Source organism: Plecotus auritus, assembly GCF_963455305.1.
Source record: "Plecotus auritus genome assembly, chromosome: 1".
NCBI classification, from domain to species: domain Eukaryota; kingdom Metazoa; phylum Chordata; class Mammalia; order Chiroptera; family Vespertilionidae; genus Plecotus; species Plecotus auritus.
Window position 1 is genome coordinate 57,726,484 of NC_137770.1, and position 20,066 is coordinate 57,746,549.

Genomic DNA, 20,066 nt, shown 5'->3' on the forward strand with positions numbered 1-20,066 from the left:
ATTTACCTTAGTATTTATGTAAATGGGGTTCCTCAACAGGAATACCAAAAGGGTGAAAAAGATCTTGTTATAAAGATGAATTCACTTACAAATGAGTTTTATGGTGTAAGCTTTGAGAACAATATACTGAGGTTCCACTATTTCTGAGAATTAATGTTAATGTACTAAGCTGTTTATACCACACTGTTAGGCAGGTATAAGCTTTTGAGAATATAACTGAACTATCAATATTTATTCTCCCTGATAACTCTGCCATTAGTGTTACATAATCCCTAACCATGCAAAGTACTGGTGACAACTTTTTCTTCTTTTTTAAAAAAACCTGATTTTAGAGAGAGAGGGAAAAACATCTATGTGAGAGAGAAACGTTGATCGGTTGCTTCCTGTGCACCCTGAACAGGGATCAAACCCACAACCTAGGTATGTGCCCTGACTGGGAATCAAACCTGTAACCTTTTTTTGGTGTATGGGACGACATTCCAACCAACTAAAAAACCTAGCCAGGGCTGGTGACAATTTCTTTATCTCAAAGAAAAAAGAAGTTCTACTTTAGAGGTATATATCACTACCTTGCAATGACTTAGCAAAATGCTCTAATGCTGTATATAAAATAGGTATAAGCTTTTAAAACTCACTTTGAAAACAGAAGTACCAAAAGTGTATCAAGTAAAAAATATATATATAACTTTTAGCGTGTTTTTTTTTTTCAAAAGCAACTTCTCCATTTGTACAATAAAAACCATTTTTTTTCTACTCACCCATCACATTCCCTGGTTCTACTCTGCCCTAAACTAAAGTGATAACAGATAGAATTGTTATTAATACTTTTCCTGAACAAAAAACCTGGCAAACTACAGGCTTTTTGTCCCTGTTGCTTTCATAAAAAGAATGTGTATGTGGGGAGAGGAGGAGCAACACAATGTTAAAAAGGCAAAATAATACAGCCTTTTAGATCACAGGTCAGTTAGTTAAACTTCACCTCTGCATGATTATTCTATTACCAAATAACATACAAATTATACTTATTCTATATAGAAATTGTTGTATTACTTAAGAAATTCTAAACATAAGGTCTTATTTGACAGAGAGTATTCTAAATCAGGAATACATTACTTTTTGACCTTAAAGAACTCCTACAGTGATGTTTGAAAGAAAAAAAAAAAAGAAAAAAGTCAGTCATTTAAAAATGGGAATGGGAGTGATTTAGAATCTAGAGCGTAAACACAAAGTAAGACTCATTCCGCATGCAGCCGTGGTCCTCGGTACTGTTAAATGACCAATGATGAATAACTCCCAATACCTTCTGCCAGGCTTAAGCGGTAATATGCCTCATTTTACTGCAACAAATAAGGCTCCTCCTCCTATCAGTCATGGTCCATTCCAATCAGCAGGGTGCCAATAAGCCAGAGGGTAATGAAAAGGGCCTCAGACAAAAAAGAAACAATAGGGAGCTCCCAAGCCCAACCTTGGAACTGTGAGCTCAATTTTTTAAACACTACAGTGCACATTTCAGTTAATCTTTATTATGCTAATGTTATTGAGTCTAAGGAACAAAGACACTTATTTCATGAATTACTTTTAAACATCAACTTCCCTGAATTTTCTTTTCTTTTGTTAAAGACTACTGACCATTTAACTATCCAGATTAAAACTCTCTCTCTCTTTGCTCTGAGGTAGAAATCGAAACATAAATTATCACAAAGAAGTCTGATATAATCAACAAAGTTAAACAGTTCTCTTGTTTGATCTCCTCTAAATTAAAGACCAAGTGTTTTGATATGGTATTAAGCACTGAAATAAACCAGATGTTTCTTCCTCTATATAACTCTCCATGGGCACAATCTTAAAGGGTTATTGTCTGGCAAATGTTCAGGGAAATGCATTAGAAACGGCACGAATGCCCAGATTTTCCTTTCCTTCTATCTACCCTAGTTTATTATCTAAACTAATGCATAATCCACAGGGCTTTGGGAACTTTGTGTAAATACTTTCATGTACAATTCTCTTTTTAGCTATCCTGAGATTAAGACCACAATTATCCAGGCTTAAACCTAAAATAAAGGAACCTTTGCAAATGTATTATCTGGCTTTACATGTTTAATCACACAGTATTTTATGTGCTCTTTAATACCTAAACTGAAGAACAAAGGTTGTACCCTCTGATGTTTTACACATGAAAGACCTTCTAAGACATATAACAGACAACTGGGGTGCTAAAATATCTTCCAATGACAGTAGGATGGTGCTTCTCTATCTAACACTAGATGCTATGTTAAAAATGTCACATTATAAAGAACTTAACATTTCAAAATACTCCTGGTCACCATTTTCAAAGATTTTTAATATCAAACATAAAATTCTGATATGCCAGACTCTTAAATGTAATCCTCATAAAATTCCTTCTCCTCATCTCTTCTAATCCTTCCTATGTCCAATGTAATGTATTGCTTTTCAGTACATTCTGAGAGCACTAAAGTGAATGTGAATCTTGTAATGGAGTTAGAGAAAGAATGTATTTGGGGGAGGTGTCCAGTGGGGAGGGGGCAGCAGATGGATTGAAGGAAGGGATTTGAAGTGTGCAGACTATGGCATGCAATGATGGAGCAGATGGAATGCATCACCATCAGCTATGACAGAAATGATTTATGGAATGACCTGGCTGCTCCTGCCTAGTAACAACATAGGATGACAGAATTGAGTTTCCATGACAACCAAAGCCCACCCACTAACTAGATTAAACATTTTTCCCTGGCTCCCACTAACACTGATTTTGGATTTACTTTTCTAAATGCCAACTGATTGGCTCATATGTTGGTCATAAATATGGGAAAACAGTCAAGGACTTTAAAGGTAACTGAAAAGGAGCTTGAAGGACATCACTAATTCTTGCCTACCTGAATGCCAAGATTCCTTCCCATAAATTTTCTTTTAATATAATAAACAGACTTTTGAGAAAAAAGCCCACAAAGTGCAGGTTATATTTTTTTTAAAAGTTCCTAGTATTAAAGGCTCAAATATTATTTGTCCTCCTACATGTGCAATATATGCAACTGGATTCTTTCAGAATCAGCACAAGGAATACGGCAGGCCAATCAAATACCTAGGAGGCCCTTGGACTTAATATCTCTCTATATAAAAATTCAATATGCAAACTACAGGGAAACCAGGAGTTCGGTCGCTCGCTATGACAGGCACTGACCACCAGGGAGCGGCATGGAGTGAACGCAGGCCCCAGCCAGCGACCAGCAGCTGGGGAAGGGAGGCCCCAGCTGGCAGCCGGAAGGCCCCAATCAGCCCTGATCACGTGCCAGGCCTAGGGACCCTACCTGTGCACAAATTTCATGCACCGGGCCTCTAGTACTATATAATAGAAGCCTAATATGCTAAGTATCCGACAGGTCGCTATGACAGGCACTGACCACTAGGGGGAAGATGCTCTGACTGGTAGGTTAGCTTGCTGCTGGGGTCCGGCCGATCGGAACTGGGTGAGATGGGCTGGACATGCCCTGGAGCCCTCCTACGGTCCCTCCCTGGCCTCCATCGTGCACCAGTGGGGCCCCTCGGCCTGGCCTGCAACCTCTCGCAATCTGGGACCCCTCGGGGGATGTTGGAGAGTTGGTTTCGGCCCAATCCCCACAGGCCAGGCTGAGGGACCCCACTGGTGCACGAATCCGTGCACCGGGCCTCTAGTTATAGAATAATTTTCTTCCTAAATACGCAGTTTTCACCAGGTGGCAATTAAGTAGACAACTGCCTTTGTTTAATCCTCACCAATCTTTAAAACAACTCACTGTACCATTGCTCTTTCTGGAAGTACAAACTAGTAAAGCTCATCAGTTTAGGGTTCTCATCTAATATATATGGACTTCACCATACCTACCTTGGTGATCTTAGGGCAAGAGACCTAATCTTTCTGAGCTAAAGTCACTTAACATTTTAAACGTTAGTTCCTCATCTGTAATATGGGGAAAATAATGCCAACCTCACAGGGTTTTCTTTACTATTAAATGAAAAAAGTCATGTAAATGCTTAGTACAGTGCCTAGCACAGGGGTGGGCAAACTTTTTGACTCGAGGGCCACAATGGGTTCTTAAACTGAACTGGAGGGCCGGAACAAAAGCATGGATGGAGTGTTTGTGTGAACTAATATAAATTCAAAGTAAAGGAGTGGAGGGGAGAGCAAGAGAACCGGATAGAACAGCCGGATCCGGCCCGCGGGCCGTAGTTTGCCCACGGCTGGCCTAGCACCTAGTACCCATTCAAATTATAGCCGCTATTTTTAAAAATACATATATATATTTTATTGATTTTTTACAGAGAGGAAGGGAGAGGGATAGAGAGTTAGAAACATCGATGAGAGAGAAACTTTGATCAGCTGCCTCCTGCACACTCCCTACTGGGTATGTGCCCGCAACCAAGGTACATGCCCTTGACCGGAACCGAACCTGGGACCCTTGAGTCTGCAGGCTGACGCTCTATCCACTGAGCCAAACCGGTCAGGGCTATAGCCGCTATTTTTGTGTGTTATGTTATCACCACTATTTTTGTCATATGATGAAAGACTGAATTCAACAAACATTTACTTAGTTCTATTTTGTGCAGGGCTCCATTATGTGATAGATAAGTTTGACTTGGCTTCATTTCTCAAGAAACTTGTACTTGGCTGCAAAGAAAGGTTCATTTACAGAAACCATAATCAAAGAGGTTTACCTCCTTTAAGGGTTCAATAGTTGCTTCCTATTAATTACTCTCACATTAAGTGAGAGTAATTCCCCATGAACAGCAGCAAATGTATTTGACAAAGTTAACTGCACTTCATAGAAAATGTAAGACAAGTCTGTGGGAATTCTGGGAGACATGTTATTCAGGAGAAAAAAAAAAAGAAGAAAAACCCTAAGGAAAAAACTTCAGAAATTATAAAGAAGTGGAGCCTCTTTTAAATAATTAGATTTGTAATCTTTGTGAATTGCTGGTAAATGCTCTCCCCCAAAAATTCCAAAAGAAGAGATTTCAGTTTTAACGTTTTACAGATCACATATTAAAACATAATCTTGCTTTTATTAAAGCAAATCATTGCTTTGCCATTAATGTCTTGATGTGATATAAACTAGATGCTCAAGAAAATACTAAGAAATTCCTCCAAATCAGTTTTATTAATTTTAGCACAAATTTTTCAATGAATCTGGCTTTTTGTAGGGAAGGCTCTCATTTCCCATTTTTTGAATCAATCATTTGCACATGATTATTTTTTCCTTTTAAAAAATATGTAAAATAATTTCTGTCTAGGAAAAATTCCTTATAAAAGCACTTCCTTCTCTGGATCAGGAAATAACTGAGTTGACTTTCTTGGTTCCACCTGACTTACATTAATGGGCAACTTACTAAGTATTTGAAACTAATACATAGCTTTAAATATTAATCTCAGATTTAAAAATGTCCAAATTTCTCTTCCTTATACCTACATCTATTCCATTGAGACAAAGACATAAATTTAAATTAGAGTTAGAAGAATAGATCTTATGGGAATGTTTTCAAAAGTTATTTTAAGGGCAGCATGAATTGATACAAACTGAGAATAGTGCTAAATGAGTAATCAAGTTGATCCTGTTATAACTCTATCCTTTAACTATGACACATACTACCCACAAAATATAATCACTACATTTCAGCAGTGTAATATTCATTTAGTAGAATATATAAAATCGATACTCACAGATGCCAAAGCCTTTCCAAGTGCATCACCTGTCTGTGAGCTTCCAGCAGCATTCCCTCTGGTTCCTGAATATTTCAAGTAGAAAGACAAATCAAGAATTTTAGCAAGCTGGCATGCTTTTTTAGCACTCTGCCATTATTTCAAGGGTGCTCTCTAATTGTTATCTCACAACTGTCATAATAAACCAGCAAATACTCTGCATGTGTTGTACTTAGTAGGTAAAGATGTTTCTACATTAAGGAAAACGAAAAGATTTATTTTCTTCCTTTCATTTTTACTCTTTTTTTAAAAAAAATATATTTTATTGATTTTTTACAGAGAGGAAGGGAGAGGAATAGAGAGTTAGAAACATCAATCAGCTGCCTCCTGCACACCCCCTACTGGGGACGTGCCCGCAACCAAGGTACATGCCCTTGACCGGAATCGAACCTGGGACCTTTCAGTCCGCAGGCTGACGCTCTATCCACTGAGCCAAACCGGTTTTGGCTTCCTTTCATTTTTAAATTCAATACTAAAAATATGTTAAAAGGGCCGAAACCGGTTTGGCTCAGTGGATAGAGCGTCGGCCTGTGGACTGAAAGGTCCCGGGTTCGATTCCGGTCAAGGGCATGTACCTTGGTTGCAGGCACATCCCCAGTGGGAGGTGTGCAGGAGGCAGCTGATTGATATTTCTCTCTCATCGATGTTTCTAGCTCTCTATCCCTCTCCCTTCCTCTCTGTGAAATATCAATAAAATATATTTTTAAAAAAATATGTTAAAAGGTATGGGGTTGACTGAAATTCCCAAAACTAGGGAGTTTTGCCAACTTGAAAAAGCTCACCTAGAATGCTATCTGATCCATTGATGGGAGGAGTGTGTGAAGCAGCAACATAAGGTGAACTGCTGGTACTGCCACGATGGAAGCTGGACATTGGTGGAAGACTCGTGTTTATGTCTGTTGGTGAAACTGAGTGTGGAGGATAACTCTAGGGAAAGGGGGAAAGAGACATACTGTATTAAATACATTTTCTGAATAATATGCACATATAACTGGACAACTACTGTAACAGGTCAAAAAGAACATCACAAGTTAGCAGCTGAAGTGGTATGCTTAATGCAGTAGCTTAGACATTTTTCAAACTTCAGAAGTTTTGGCAGAACCAAATCTTACACTTGTAATCCAATAAGAAACACAAGTGAGGACAAAGTGCTGCTACACTCCAGTCATGTATTACAGCCTACCAAGCGGTCATGTGAATGAAGGCTGCCATAACTACTGGATTGAGACATGTGGGAAGTGGAGGTCCCCAGAATTCCACCAAAACCAGGCTGGCTCATCCCATTTGATGAACTCCAAAGATCAGAAGAACTGTGGGTCCCATCTAAGACAAAAAGAGAAATATAAAATTTTCCTTAGCTAATTTTTCTTATTTTGATGATACTATAAAAATTCAAAGGGTACCCTCCAGATATTTTTCCCTCCCCTTTCCAACCTTGTCTTCTATCTAGTTTTCTTCCCTTCAAACTGCATAATGACTATCTAAAAAGAAGGAATAAAGCTTTACAATTAGAGAAAAAGAAATCCAAACTAATAGATAAGCTATTATAAAAATCCTCAAAAGATCTAGCTTAATAGCAAGAATCATAAAAATTCCAAATTTGGGGATAGATTGAATTTAATTTTAGGTTAAGTGGTATACTCATAAATATTTTTTTAAAACTCCTTAATCTATAACAAACAATTTACCTTATATCAAACATTCTGAAACTGCAGAATAAAGAAGTTTCTCTAAAAGTAAACCTAAGTAATTGATAATGACTATGTTACAGTCAGCCTTCAAATGAAATGTGTTAGCAATGACTTCATTCACCAATGTAAAGTCAAGGAACCACTCATGCAGTAATTTATTGCTCCCATAGTATACGCTTTCCATAGTCCAAAACCACAGACCAAATAAAAATGATTTGCTAGACATAAATTATTGGAAATGTAATACTTTTTCTATCTTAACAAGTCATATTCTGTCCTATGATATTCACTATTTATATTGATAATTCTAGGAATGATATGAATCTGTAATTTAAATAAAAAACTAGAGTTGTTAATATCTCTCATACATTTATATTATAAAATAAAAAATTCATTTTTCTCAGTTTTAATCAACTATAAATTCAATCAACACTAGATGGGCACTTCGATGGTTTGCTGGATATTCCAACAATGCAGTCAGCAATAAATTGCACTAGAGAATTTTAAAAATAAATTTTTATTTACATCAGCCAAAAATACCTAGATAAAAAAATGTCTGAATTCCTATAAAGGTATTCTTTTTCCTTACAACTGTATAATTTTAGCTAATATACAATAGATAACTGCTGTAGTATTTGACAACTATTTGGCAGTACTTACCTTGCATAAAGAAAGTGCTAGCAAACATACTGGTTGGTGGCTTGGGAGATGGATAACTAGGAGATTCACGGTTGAAATCATCTGAATTTGGGGATGGTGCATATACCTTAAAATTAAACAGGAAATTTAATTAAAATGTAAATTACTCTCATATCACTTATGTATAATGATTGTAGCATTATAAAGGGCCATAAAAGGCTTACCTCATATCTACGAAGGCCTAACACAGATCCAAAGAAACTGCTTAAATCCACATAAATAATGTCTAACTTGGTTACTATCTACACATTTATTTTTAGCTGATTACTAGAGAAAAATACTACTCCAAATACAGGGTGGGGCAATAGATTTAGTTGTTTGTATAAAAAATAATGGAATTGTTAATAAATAATAATACAAGAATAAACTGTTTTGTGTAGTCATAACTGTAAACCTGCTCCACCTTATATTCCTGTAATATATCTTTGTGTGACAATTATACCAGGTGGTTGAATAAAGTCATAAATGTTGACTCTGCTTACAAGACATAAATTCATATAAACTCACAATTCAAAATGTGATGATGGAAACAAATGTCTTTGGAACAGAGCATGAAATAAAATTTGGGTTTAATCATAAAAATTCATTCTTTTCACTGTTACAAGATTTATTTATTTTAAATATATTTTATTGAATTTTTACAGAGAGGAAGGGAGAGGGATAGAGAGTTAGAAACATCGATGAGAGAGAAACATCAATCAGCTGCCTCCTGCACATTCCCCACTGTGGATGTGCCTGCAACCAAGGTACATGCCCTTGATCGGAATCGAACCTGGGACCCTTCAGTCCGCAGGCCGACGCTCTATCCACTGAGCCAAACCGGTTAGGGCTACAAGATTTATTAAAAAATACATTAGATTAAGTGCAACTATGCTTTATTACTATTTAAAAAACTCATTTGTCAGAGCAGCACTAATTTCCTTGGGCACATCTTTGCTTCAGATAAGCAAAATATGAACATTTTGAATTGGCAAATGGACAACATTGGCATTTTTCTGGAAAACTAAAGGGTCAACCAAATAACTTTTTTAAAAATATGTTTTTACTGATTTCAGAGAGAGGAAAGAAGAGGGAGAGAGGGACAGAAATGTAAATGATGAGAGAGAATCATTAATTAGCTAACTTCTGCATGCCTCCTACTAGGGATCGAGCCCACAACCCGGTCATGTGCCCTGACCGGGAATTGAACTAGCAACCTCTTCATGGGTCGACACTCAACCACTGAGCCACACCGGTGGGGCCACATAACTTTAATACTCAGAACATGATCAAACCATTTACATGATGACCACTGAGACCAAGAAGAAAAAAGAATACATTTAAGGTAATACATGGTCTGTAAAAGTAAAGCAGGAGTCAGGTAGAATGGAAAGGTGTATTATGAACAGTGTATAAAACACTTCTTTTATTTGGTCTGATAAGAATACGTACATTAAGATTCAATCCAAAAATAAAAATCCTAAGAGTCCACTTAAGCAGAAATCCTAAGAGTCCACTTAAGAGTCCCATTAACTAAAATTATGGGAGCATGTGTAAAAAATCATATTTTTTTTCGTAAGCATAAGAAATTTCTGGAATTATATATGAGAAACTTAATGGTTACACATCTGGACTTAGAACTGGGAAGGAGGACATTACTTTATGCCCTTCCACACAGTTTGATATTTTTACCCTGAGCACATATTTCTATGCACTAATAAAAAAATGTTGAGGAAGCACACACTTAGATTACAATGGGAGCCAAATTTTTTATTTTCATAAACTATCACTTATATTCCATTTAGTCGTTCACTGAGGTATTAACTAACTGTAAAGACTTCTGGCAAATTACTTAACCCTCCAGACTCAACTATCTCATTTGAAAGATAGTGCTAACAGTACCTGCCTGCATCAGGTGGTTGGTAGGAAGATCAGACAAGATGATATATATAAAATGTTTAGCACAATGATCATTCACCAAGTATTAGCTAATAGTATCATTCTTATAGGAGCAGTTATAATGCTATGTATTATCCCTGTTCAGTCTTCAAATACTTTTTCTTACAGCTGTCTAATGTTATCTGAAAAATTCATCTACATAAAAGGTTAAAAAGCCAATTTTTACTCTTGCTACCTGTGCTAATACTTGCACAGGTGTGTCTTTTTAATGAATTAGGAACTCAGGTTAGTTCCCTACCTTTCAGATCCCAAAGGTAAAAATACACCTGTGATACCTGAGAAGTTTGGGACAAGATATATTCTTATAAATTATCCAGAAGGATCCTAGATAGGGCAATATGGTAGATAAAATGTTTCATATATGTACATATATAATGGTTTAATATACACTGAGTGGCCAGATTATTATGGTCTCTGAACACATAATAATCTGGCCACTCAGTGTGTGTGTGTGTGTGTGTGTATTAGAGGCCCAGTGCATAAATTCGTGCATGGGTGGGGTCCGGCCAGCCTGGCCAGGGGGAGAGGACATGGGTGGTTGGCCAGCCTGCCTGCTGGTTGAACTCCTGGTCGAGGGGACAATTTGCATATTAGCCTTTTATTATATAGGATTATATAGGATATACACTGAGTGGCCAGATTATTATGCGTTCAGAGATCATAATAATCTGGCCACTCAGTGTATATATTAAATAGAGTTTTCTAGCTTAGTGTTATTACATAAAAACAGTGTGAAAAAGAAATAATTGGGTATACACAAATGTGTTTGGAATGTATTATATAGGCTATGATAGGCAAGAAAAAGTTTTCAGGAGAGGAATTTTGTATTTTTTTCTTTTAATCAAGATTCAGTGTCTAAATTCAGCCACAGATAGATGCTCTCTATTCCCTTTATATATCGATTTTCCCAAAGTAGGCTAAAACCACAAACAACTAAAAATAAAGTAAATCCAAAGATGTAGCAAGAAAATACAATGAGAATAAAATTTAGAAACCAGCATTAGAACATGTCTTGTTTTGTTGCAAATGCTTATTTATTATACACATCATCACTGATCTGAAAGTATGAAATAAAAAATTCTCTATTTCTATACAGGTTATAGACTAAAACAGTAGGTAAGCCTCCCACTGATAATTATGAAAAAACTCCAGTTTTGATGTCATTTCACAAAAAAACCTACATAATTTGCCAGTTTAAATTTATACATAATCTATCAATTTATATTTCTTTGTCCTTATTACAATTCAATTCACTGTATTTCGAACAAAATATACTTACTTTAATAAAAAGATAAATCTCACCTTACTGCTTTACAAATTGCTGTCAAATAAAGACTATACTGATCAGATAATGGTTAGTAGATGGCTGTCGTTAAAGCAAGAAAAACTGATATAAATCACACCAAGGAGAAGAGACTTGCCTACTCTTGTAAACATTTTGCAAGTATACAGAGAAAATAAAATGGCCTCATTTTAGAGGTAAAGTTATTTTTAATGTTAGTTTTTATAAACAGAGTTTGAAAAAATAAATGGACTTTTGAATGATAGATCTTATAAATGAAAATGGTAAAAACTAAACTACCATAAGTTTATCATATATTTTCTAACGTAAGTTCAAAGTTTGTATCTTAATAAAAATGTTTTGAAAAACATGGTTCTTAGAGAGGCCCATCTAACAGCATTTCTAACCCAGCCAAAGAACTTTACTTTTGGTATCTTAACCATAGCTTGCAAAAACATAGATGCAATGTTATGAAGCAGCAGTTGTGCCAGTCTTGATTTTTCAGATCAAAGAGTTCTTGCGGCAAAGCGCAACTGATGTGGTCTCAAAGACTTTATTAACTCCAGATGCAGGGAAATAGTCAGCCAATTCCACAAAAAGAGCAAGTCTCTTTTAGTTACAATCAGTACTGGCTACAAATTAAAACCAGACTGCTTATGTCATCTGATCACCTGCACATAGATGCCAGTTTTTTTTTTTTCTAGTTAATGATCTAATCATATATTTAAATCTTAAGTATGATTTCGTATCACAACAAACAATCTCAAAATTAAAAGAATATGTATGCTTCAAGATGATTAAAATCTACCAGAAGTCAAACTATTAAAAAGAAATAGAAAAAACTATAAGTAATTTAAGATGTTCTATTAAAATGTGGTACTTAGAAATTGTCTTTAGAATTCTAGCGCCATTTATGAATGTCAGGCTCACAGTAGCTATCATGAGACTATCTTTCTTCTTTCCCAAGCACTTACATTTTCTCCTTCAGGAATGGTGACAGAAAATTTGAGTGTCTGTTGAATAGAACCATAACATTTATTCCAACTTGAATGAATATATAACTGAAAATCTTAGAGTATCTCCCTTTCACTGTTCAAGAACAAATCCACATTAATATCTTTAATGATCTCATCGCATCAACCCAAATTGACTTTTTAAAAGTAATAGAGTACACCAGGAATGAATATTTACAATTATAGTGATCACACAATTATCCTTGGAATGTTTTAGCCCATACAACCAATGTGAGTCAAGTTAGCAAAAATAGATTCCCTTTTTCCTCTTTGGAAGGTTCAGTTCAGTCATATGGATGACCCCAAATTCAGGGTAGCCACTTTGTTTAACTCTAGAGGCTGGAGCTGTGTACTGTGCTCTTGATTTTAATGCATCCTTCATGTAATTAATATTGGAAACATCTATGCAAAGCAGGGAGGCATAATTATTTTCTGATGCTTATTGAGAAAAGATGTAAGGAAGTAAAAAGCTTTTGCTAAAATGATCTTTTCTTTTATCTTGTCACACCCAGTGATGAGTTAAAAGACAATGTCATTCCCCATGCTTTTTAAAATAGATTCACATCCTATATGGTGACTAATATTTTTAAATATTCCAAATGATGAAGAGTGAGAATAGATGTATATCCTAATTAAGATATGTTCTACAGAAAATGAGAAGAATGCTTTAGATGAGCACTGGCCAATAGAGGTTTCTGTGATGATGGAAATGTTCTATATCTGTGCTGTACAACAGCAGCCACTAATTACACGTGACTATGGAACACTTGAAAGGTGGATAGTACAACTGAGGAAATGAAACTTTAATTAATTTAGTTATATGTGACTAGTGGTTACTACAGAGCAATACAGGTGTAGATCACTCTTCTTTACCTAACAGTTTAAAATCACATAAATTGCTTTGAAAGAAATATTCTAGCAGTCTCATAAGCTCCAAGGCCCATCAAGACCATAATCAGCCTAAATTCTCACCTTGGGAACACCTTCAGCTAATTTGGAAAGGAAGATAGAGAAGCTTATCCATTTTTCTGAGCATGTTCTGACAGAAATTATTACCAAGATTTCAATATGCTTAAGCTTCTATTTGTTCTTTTGTCAAGATGCTTTGAATAGTTCTCTTTTAAGTTATAATATGTTAAATATCATTAAATGCTTTAATACATGCTAACATGAAGGTCCAATATGTAAAAAACATTATGCTAAAAATAGAAGTAATCTTTAGCACAATTGTTATCAACTTACCAAAATAACAAAATAAAACACAATCATTTGGCTAATTAATCCTACCATCAGAATTTTAAAATAAAAATGTGAAATCATGTTCAGGAACATCCATTTAATTAATCTTATATTTTATTTTAAACAATACAAAATTTTGTAAGCTTGTACTTAAAACCTGAAAAAGAAAATACCAACGCAAGTCAAATCCTGAAATACTATTAATTAAATTTGGGGGGCAATAGTTTTTAAAATGTGCACATTTAAGAGTTAACACTCAAAAACTAAGAAAGAAAAACTAAGTAATTACTATAAGATTTACTTTTTAGTTATTGCTGATTACCTATGCAGGTTCCACACATAATAACACACACAAATAACAGCTTCCTGAATTTTGTGGGACCTGAATTTAGTAAAAAATAAGCTGTTTAAAAAAGAGTAGATAAGTTGTTTAATAATTATACTCACTCAGATAAGAATGCCAGATAAGTGTTAAGAGAAAGTTAAAGAAATTTCCTAAAAATGATTTCCTATTTATTCTTCTGATCACTTTGGATCCATTATTTTCTATAAATAGTGATATTATGTATACACTCAGATAAAAAGCATCTTTAACCTAAATGGCAAAACTTTAAAGTTTCTGAAATTTAAGTCTTCCCACTTTCCTTGTTCCTTCTCTAATCAAAATTAAAACGACATAACCCCAAAGAAAAAGTAATTAAAACATTTAATTTAATCTATGAAACAGCAGTCCAATTAAAGGATTCCCCCATATCTAATACACAAATGACAGATTTGATAAATACCTTAGTGCTTTTAGTATTTTAATATTACATAAACAAGTTCTGCCATAGAGCACAATCTACGACAATAGATTTTATGGTGATTGCAAACTTAGGGAGAAACTATTTGGATAGTTCCAGTACTAAATACCATAAGAACTGAAACCAAAAGGCATTAAAAAGCAAAATGTCTGAAGCACAAGGACTAACTCAGGGACATACAAACCATCTCTATGGAAGATTCTTTTTACCTAATTAGCCTGCTAAAACAATGATAATTTCTATAAAAGGTAAGTTTATATTTTCAATAATTTCATAAATAAGAGGAACAGTATCTTTTTTCAAGAATTTCCAGAGACATGTTTAGGGTGAAGTAAAATGTCCTTGCTAATAACAGTAAGAAAAAAAGAACTCAATTTTGGTACACAACCTCTTAAAATTGCTACTTCTGCTGTCTAACAAGCATAATTGAATATTACTGGTTTTCAATTGTGAGAAAAACTTCTTAGATAAATCAAGCACATTTTTATAACTTAACAGCACTGGGCATAATTCATTAGCTCTTTATTGTAACTGCTAACATTTCTATAATAACCACAAAATTTTCCTGAGAGATAAACTGTGAAATTTTTAAGAGATTGGCTTTGAGAAATTTGTATGCTAGGATAATAAGAGTACTTGAACAAATCAATGAGGGTCACTTCTTAGTTACCTGCATTATAAAGAAATTTAGATCCAACAATACAGCACCTGATCCCTTTCTTTAACATGTTTATTAACTAGTCAAAAGGGACATAAACTTCTTTCTAACATTAATAAAGTTGATCAGTGACAACATACTCTCTTGGCAGGGCCTATAGTTTTAACTCACTGATATTTGTGCTCACTTGAATCAGAAAAAAAAAGACCTTGGATTCATATCAGGAATATAGTCTCAGATATTTTTGGTAAAGGGAAAAACAATCAAATAAGATTTAAGAAGTCCTTTTCATTCAATGTCTTTAGTATTCTACCTTTAGAGAATTATTAAATGACTTCATATTTTCCTCATAATATACATTAGATTTAACTCTACTGGGCCCACAAACAGCCTGGAAATTTGAATTAATTTAATTGTGTTTTCTTTCCCTTGTTAATTAGCAGCAAAGCCCCAACAAGACAGAAATGTAGTTCTATACACTCTCACAGGGGTTTCTGTGCTTTTATTAAGTGAAAATGTTTATTTGAAAAATAAGTCTTAGAAATATTTACAATGCAATTTTAGGTATTTGAGACTCTACTTCTTATGAAATACAAATTATGTGGGCAGAAAGGTGCTAAAACTCTGCTAAACCAGTTTCTAGTACTACAAGTTCTATTAGAAGAAGAAACCTGAGTTTTTAAACATATTTAGGATAGTTTTAAGTTCTTCATCTTAAACAGAAATAAAAATCTGCTTGACTGACCACATCAATTAGCATTCAGAAAATTGCTAGCCTGATCAAAATTAATTAATTAATTAATTAATTAATTTATTTATTTTTAGGAATGGCCCAGTGTTTTTCTGTTACATTTTCTTTTCATTGCAGTATGTTTTGATATAAATGGTAGTAAGGATAAGTGAAGTTAGGCCCTTTGCTATGGAGACTAGTTGCTTGCTCTTGGATGATATAAAAGAGAAAACCTGCTCTTGGGAGAGAGACCTGGGTTCAATTCTGGCTTAAGCACTTACTAACTGGGTGGGGCTTGAGCAAGTTACTTAACTTCCCTGAACCTCATTTTCCTTACTTATAAAAGGCTAGCAACAGATAAATGATAGAATAAATGCAAAAATTAAATGAGGTAAACATGAAGCCCCCAGCATAGTTCCTGACACAGAGTAGCCCTTATAATCATGTTGGTTCCTGCCTCTCCTTTCCCAGATTCTATACAAAGAAGCTCAATATTCAAAATGTGTCTTTAAGCTTGAGTTTTAAAACTTGGGTTTCTATGTTGTCTCTAATAAGATTAAAATAATCCCCTGATACAATTAGAAGAGCAACATGTTTGTGCTTGCTGCAATTTTTATACCTGGAATACTTTGCAGCATCTTCAGTTCAAGGCCTAGAAAATGGAGACAGATCAGATGAGAGAAAGGCAGAAACTCCAGAATCCTCAATGTGAAGAAAACAGGAGGAATCTTCTCCTCCCAAAACCTTTCTTCCTTTACCCCTAAGACTTTCTAGTTTTCTGCATAAAGGACACAATTTAGTCATATCAATGAGAAAACTGAATGCAGGCCAAGTCCTTTATATATAAGGAGTTCAGAAACCCATTATTCCTTCCTATTTTTTACTTTTTTTTTCTTTTTGTTATTTCTTAAATCTCAAAAAAATAAATAATATTCAATTGATTTTAAGTCCTCTATCATAAACACATATTAATATCTTACAGTATGATACAGAATGTAGCTAACTATAGCTATGTATGATTCAGAACATTAACCCCTTCACTTCTCAAACAGTGGGAAAATAGGGTTAATATTTTTGGCTTTTCTTTTCTGCATATAGGTGTCCAAGCCTGTTATGTTCCAACAATACAATATGGCCACATAATCTTAAATAATAAAATATGAAAAGACTCTTCTCTGATTTTTTTCCCTACAGTCTGTCAGTCTTATTAAAATACCCCAATTATTATCAAAATATATAGAATCAACTTGAAAATTTAAAAATAAAGACAAAACAAAAAAAGGGGGGGCATTTTGTTTAAAGCCAGTATCACTTAGGATTTCTTGCTCTCACACAATACCCGTAATGGAATCGTAAAAATAAAATCAATGTGAATTAATTAGCATTTCAAAATATTAATCTGCCCTATCATCTTAAAACAAATTGATAAAATGGTATCAAATAGTGAGCTTAAATTTAACCTGTTTACTATGAGAATTATATAAACATTCCATGACTCAAATAAGGAAGTATATTTCAGGTCCAGAAATATTAACTTAAAGTGCTAGTTTTACTATAAAGCATTGGTAGGTAGGCATTTCCTAATATATACTAAGATTGAAGAATTTACATAGTCTTAGGATAATGTAATTGCATACCACATGATTTTCTTATTGAAGAGTTGTAAGAGAGTAATAATAAAAAGCTAGATAGTGGTAAAAATAAAATGTATATACGAAAATACATGTAAGACCACAGGGCCTTATGATAGAGAAGACTAAGACAATAAATATATCATCTCTTTATGCATTTTTCAGGAACATAAAAGTCACCTCTGACCTGTATCAGGCGCAGGCTATCAATTTCAGGCTACACTTCTCTACCATACTAGCTCTGTCATCTACACTAAGCCTGGAAATACTTAATAAGATCAAAGCTGTTGCTCCCCCTTCCCCTCCAATGTAGAACAAAGAGAAATGTTGTAATAGAGTGATCTGTGCTCTCAAAAGAATAAAATCTAAACTCAATTTGAGTTATAGTCTCTCTTCAAGGGTCCCGTATAATTAATTTTACTGAACCCTCTCTCTCTCACACACACACACCACCACCACCACCACCACCACCACCTTCAAACAGACGATTTTACTTAAAATTGAACATAAAAGAAAAATATTTTCATATTTGAAAGACAGTTGCCAAGGAAATATATATACAGATCAAGTAATTTCACTTATATTACCCCATCATAATCTACCTCTCACATTTTCTAAAGCTCTACCTATACCAGCACTGTGAACACATACTTTTTAATGAGTTTAAGTAAGGATAGTTTGGTTTGATTACACTCTATTAAGAAATATTACCCAAAAGTTAACAAAAGTTAACAACCAAATGCTAACAGAGTTCAAAGAGGCCTTACCGAAGCAATCAGAGAATGAAGAAGTGCTTTCATTAATTCTCACATGCCCTGGTTAGAAACATAGAGGGTGGGGCAAAAGTGGGTTTACAGTTGTTGAGTATGTGAAACAGTTTATTCTTGCATTATTATTTGTCAATTATTGTATTATTTTCTGCACAAACAACTGTTAAACTACTTTTGCCCCCATCCTGTATGCTACTTTAAAACATTCAAGTGGTAGAAAGGGTAGGGACAAATGTAGCTTGATTTTTATACCTATTTTGGGAAATATGATTAAATTTCCTCTAAAATTTCACACATTAACATAAAAAATGTCTCTACTCCTAACCAACCCCCCCCCCCACGCCACCACCAAAACACTAAAGTTATGTAAGTATTTAATAAGACACCTGAGGTAAAACTTACTTGGGGAATGACTGAGGAGAAAAATACTGAATTCCTGACACAAACCCAAGATTGTTATTCATTAGTATAACATTTTTATAATGTTTAACAAGTATCTTACAAAGATAACTCCCTCCTATTGTCTCTTCCAGAGAAATTCACTGTCTTTTTAGAATATACAAAATCCTTGACTTAAAGATATTTTTGCAGAAACATACTAAATAATTAATACTAAGTAATGAAAGAATAGAAAAGTCTTACTTAGCAACACAGAAAGGTATTATTTTAAAACATCTAACCATGTGCTGTAAATCGACCAGAAATACATTCTTTGGGAAATATATAAATGCATTCTTTGAAAAATAGTGATTTATTTTATGAATCTGCACAGGGTTAAAATTCTAGTTTGATTGGAAACAGATGGTATCCCAGTAAAATCAGGCTCTGGACCTGAAACTCCAAACAGGAAATACGGCCCTCACTAGCTGACTGCTTCCCTAATCATTCCCAGAGCTTCATACTTGTTATTTTTATGAATATCCAATATGACTTTCATCTTTGCCTTCTATCTAGAAAGCATTAAAGAATCTTCTCTGTCTATATATGTGTGTGTACTTTATATACATACATTATATGTTTACAACATAGTAAAACATTAAAACAAAAGTACTTTCAAGCTCATTGCTAGTAAAGAAATCAGGCATTAAAAACAATAACTCAAAAATTCAAGTTTATTTTCTATACTATTTAAAAATAAAATCCAACAACTATTGAGTAACTGTCAAAGACACAACTTTACTGACACTACTTGCAAAAGAAATACACAATCTAAATGTATTGTAGAGAATTATAAAACAAAACCTCACAGATTTTAGTAAAAAGCAGTTAATCTACACTGTTTTCCATTAAACAAGCCAGTCAGAAGCTATATGAACAAAGAAAAAAGACTTACCGTTTTCCCATTGTAGTAATACATCAAAGAATTGCTGCCCATTCCAGGAACAGGATAAGCACAATACATGTTGATTTTGAAAATGTTACTCTTTGCAGCTAATGCACAGAGATTCTATCCAAGACATACATCCACACAGCTAGAGTTAAGTCTTCAGGACTATGCATCCACACATGGATCTACTCAAAAGGAACTTATGCAAAACAGGACTGAACCAACTCACAGAGCAGAGAGGGAGGGTTTATGCCGTAAGTAACCTCTTTCAATTTCTATTAAGTCCTTGCATTGTGGAGAATAGCGGTAAGATAAATTTAGGGTATAAAAAAAATACATGTCACTTATAAATGCTAAAAAATAAAAAAGCAAAGTTTCCTAGAAATAAATATCCCAAGGAATTATTAATTTTGCCATATATATGAGATTATCTATTTCAAAGAAAGGCAAACGGAGAGATCTGCTCATCTGTTTTTAGTTTTAATTAAATTAGAGCACTTGTGGCTGGGAAACCTAGCTTGCCACACCTCTAG

General features: G+C 34.4%; 1 protein-coding gene across 12 annotated transcripts in view; it reads right to left on the minus strand.

Moving 5' to 3' along the window:
• The window catches only part of TCF12 (transcription factor 12), a 385,291-nt gene that overhangs the window by 55,165 nt on the left and 310,060 nt on the right, over positions 1 to 20,066 (minus strand). For 10 of the 12 annotated variants that reach the window (XM_080675437.1, XM_080675442.1, XM_080675439.1 and 7 more), the window contains 4 exons: positions 8,104 to 8,209; positions 6,936 to 7,075; positions 6,535 to 6,679; positions 5,714 to 5,778 (listed from right to left, as the gene is read on the minus strand). In XM_080675437.1, the coding sequence (XP_080531563.1) occupies positions 5,714 to 5,778; positions 6,535 to 6,679; positions 6,936 to 7,075; positions 8,104 to 8,209 (456 nt within the window). Of the gene's footprint in view, positions 1 to 5,713; positions 5,779 to 6,534; positions 6,680 to 6,935; positions 7,076 to 8,103; positions 8,210 to 19,539; positions 19,736 to 20,066 lie in introns of those variants that run through there. The other 2 variants (XM_080675435.1, XM_080675434.1) reach the window with 2 other exon arrangements.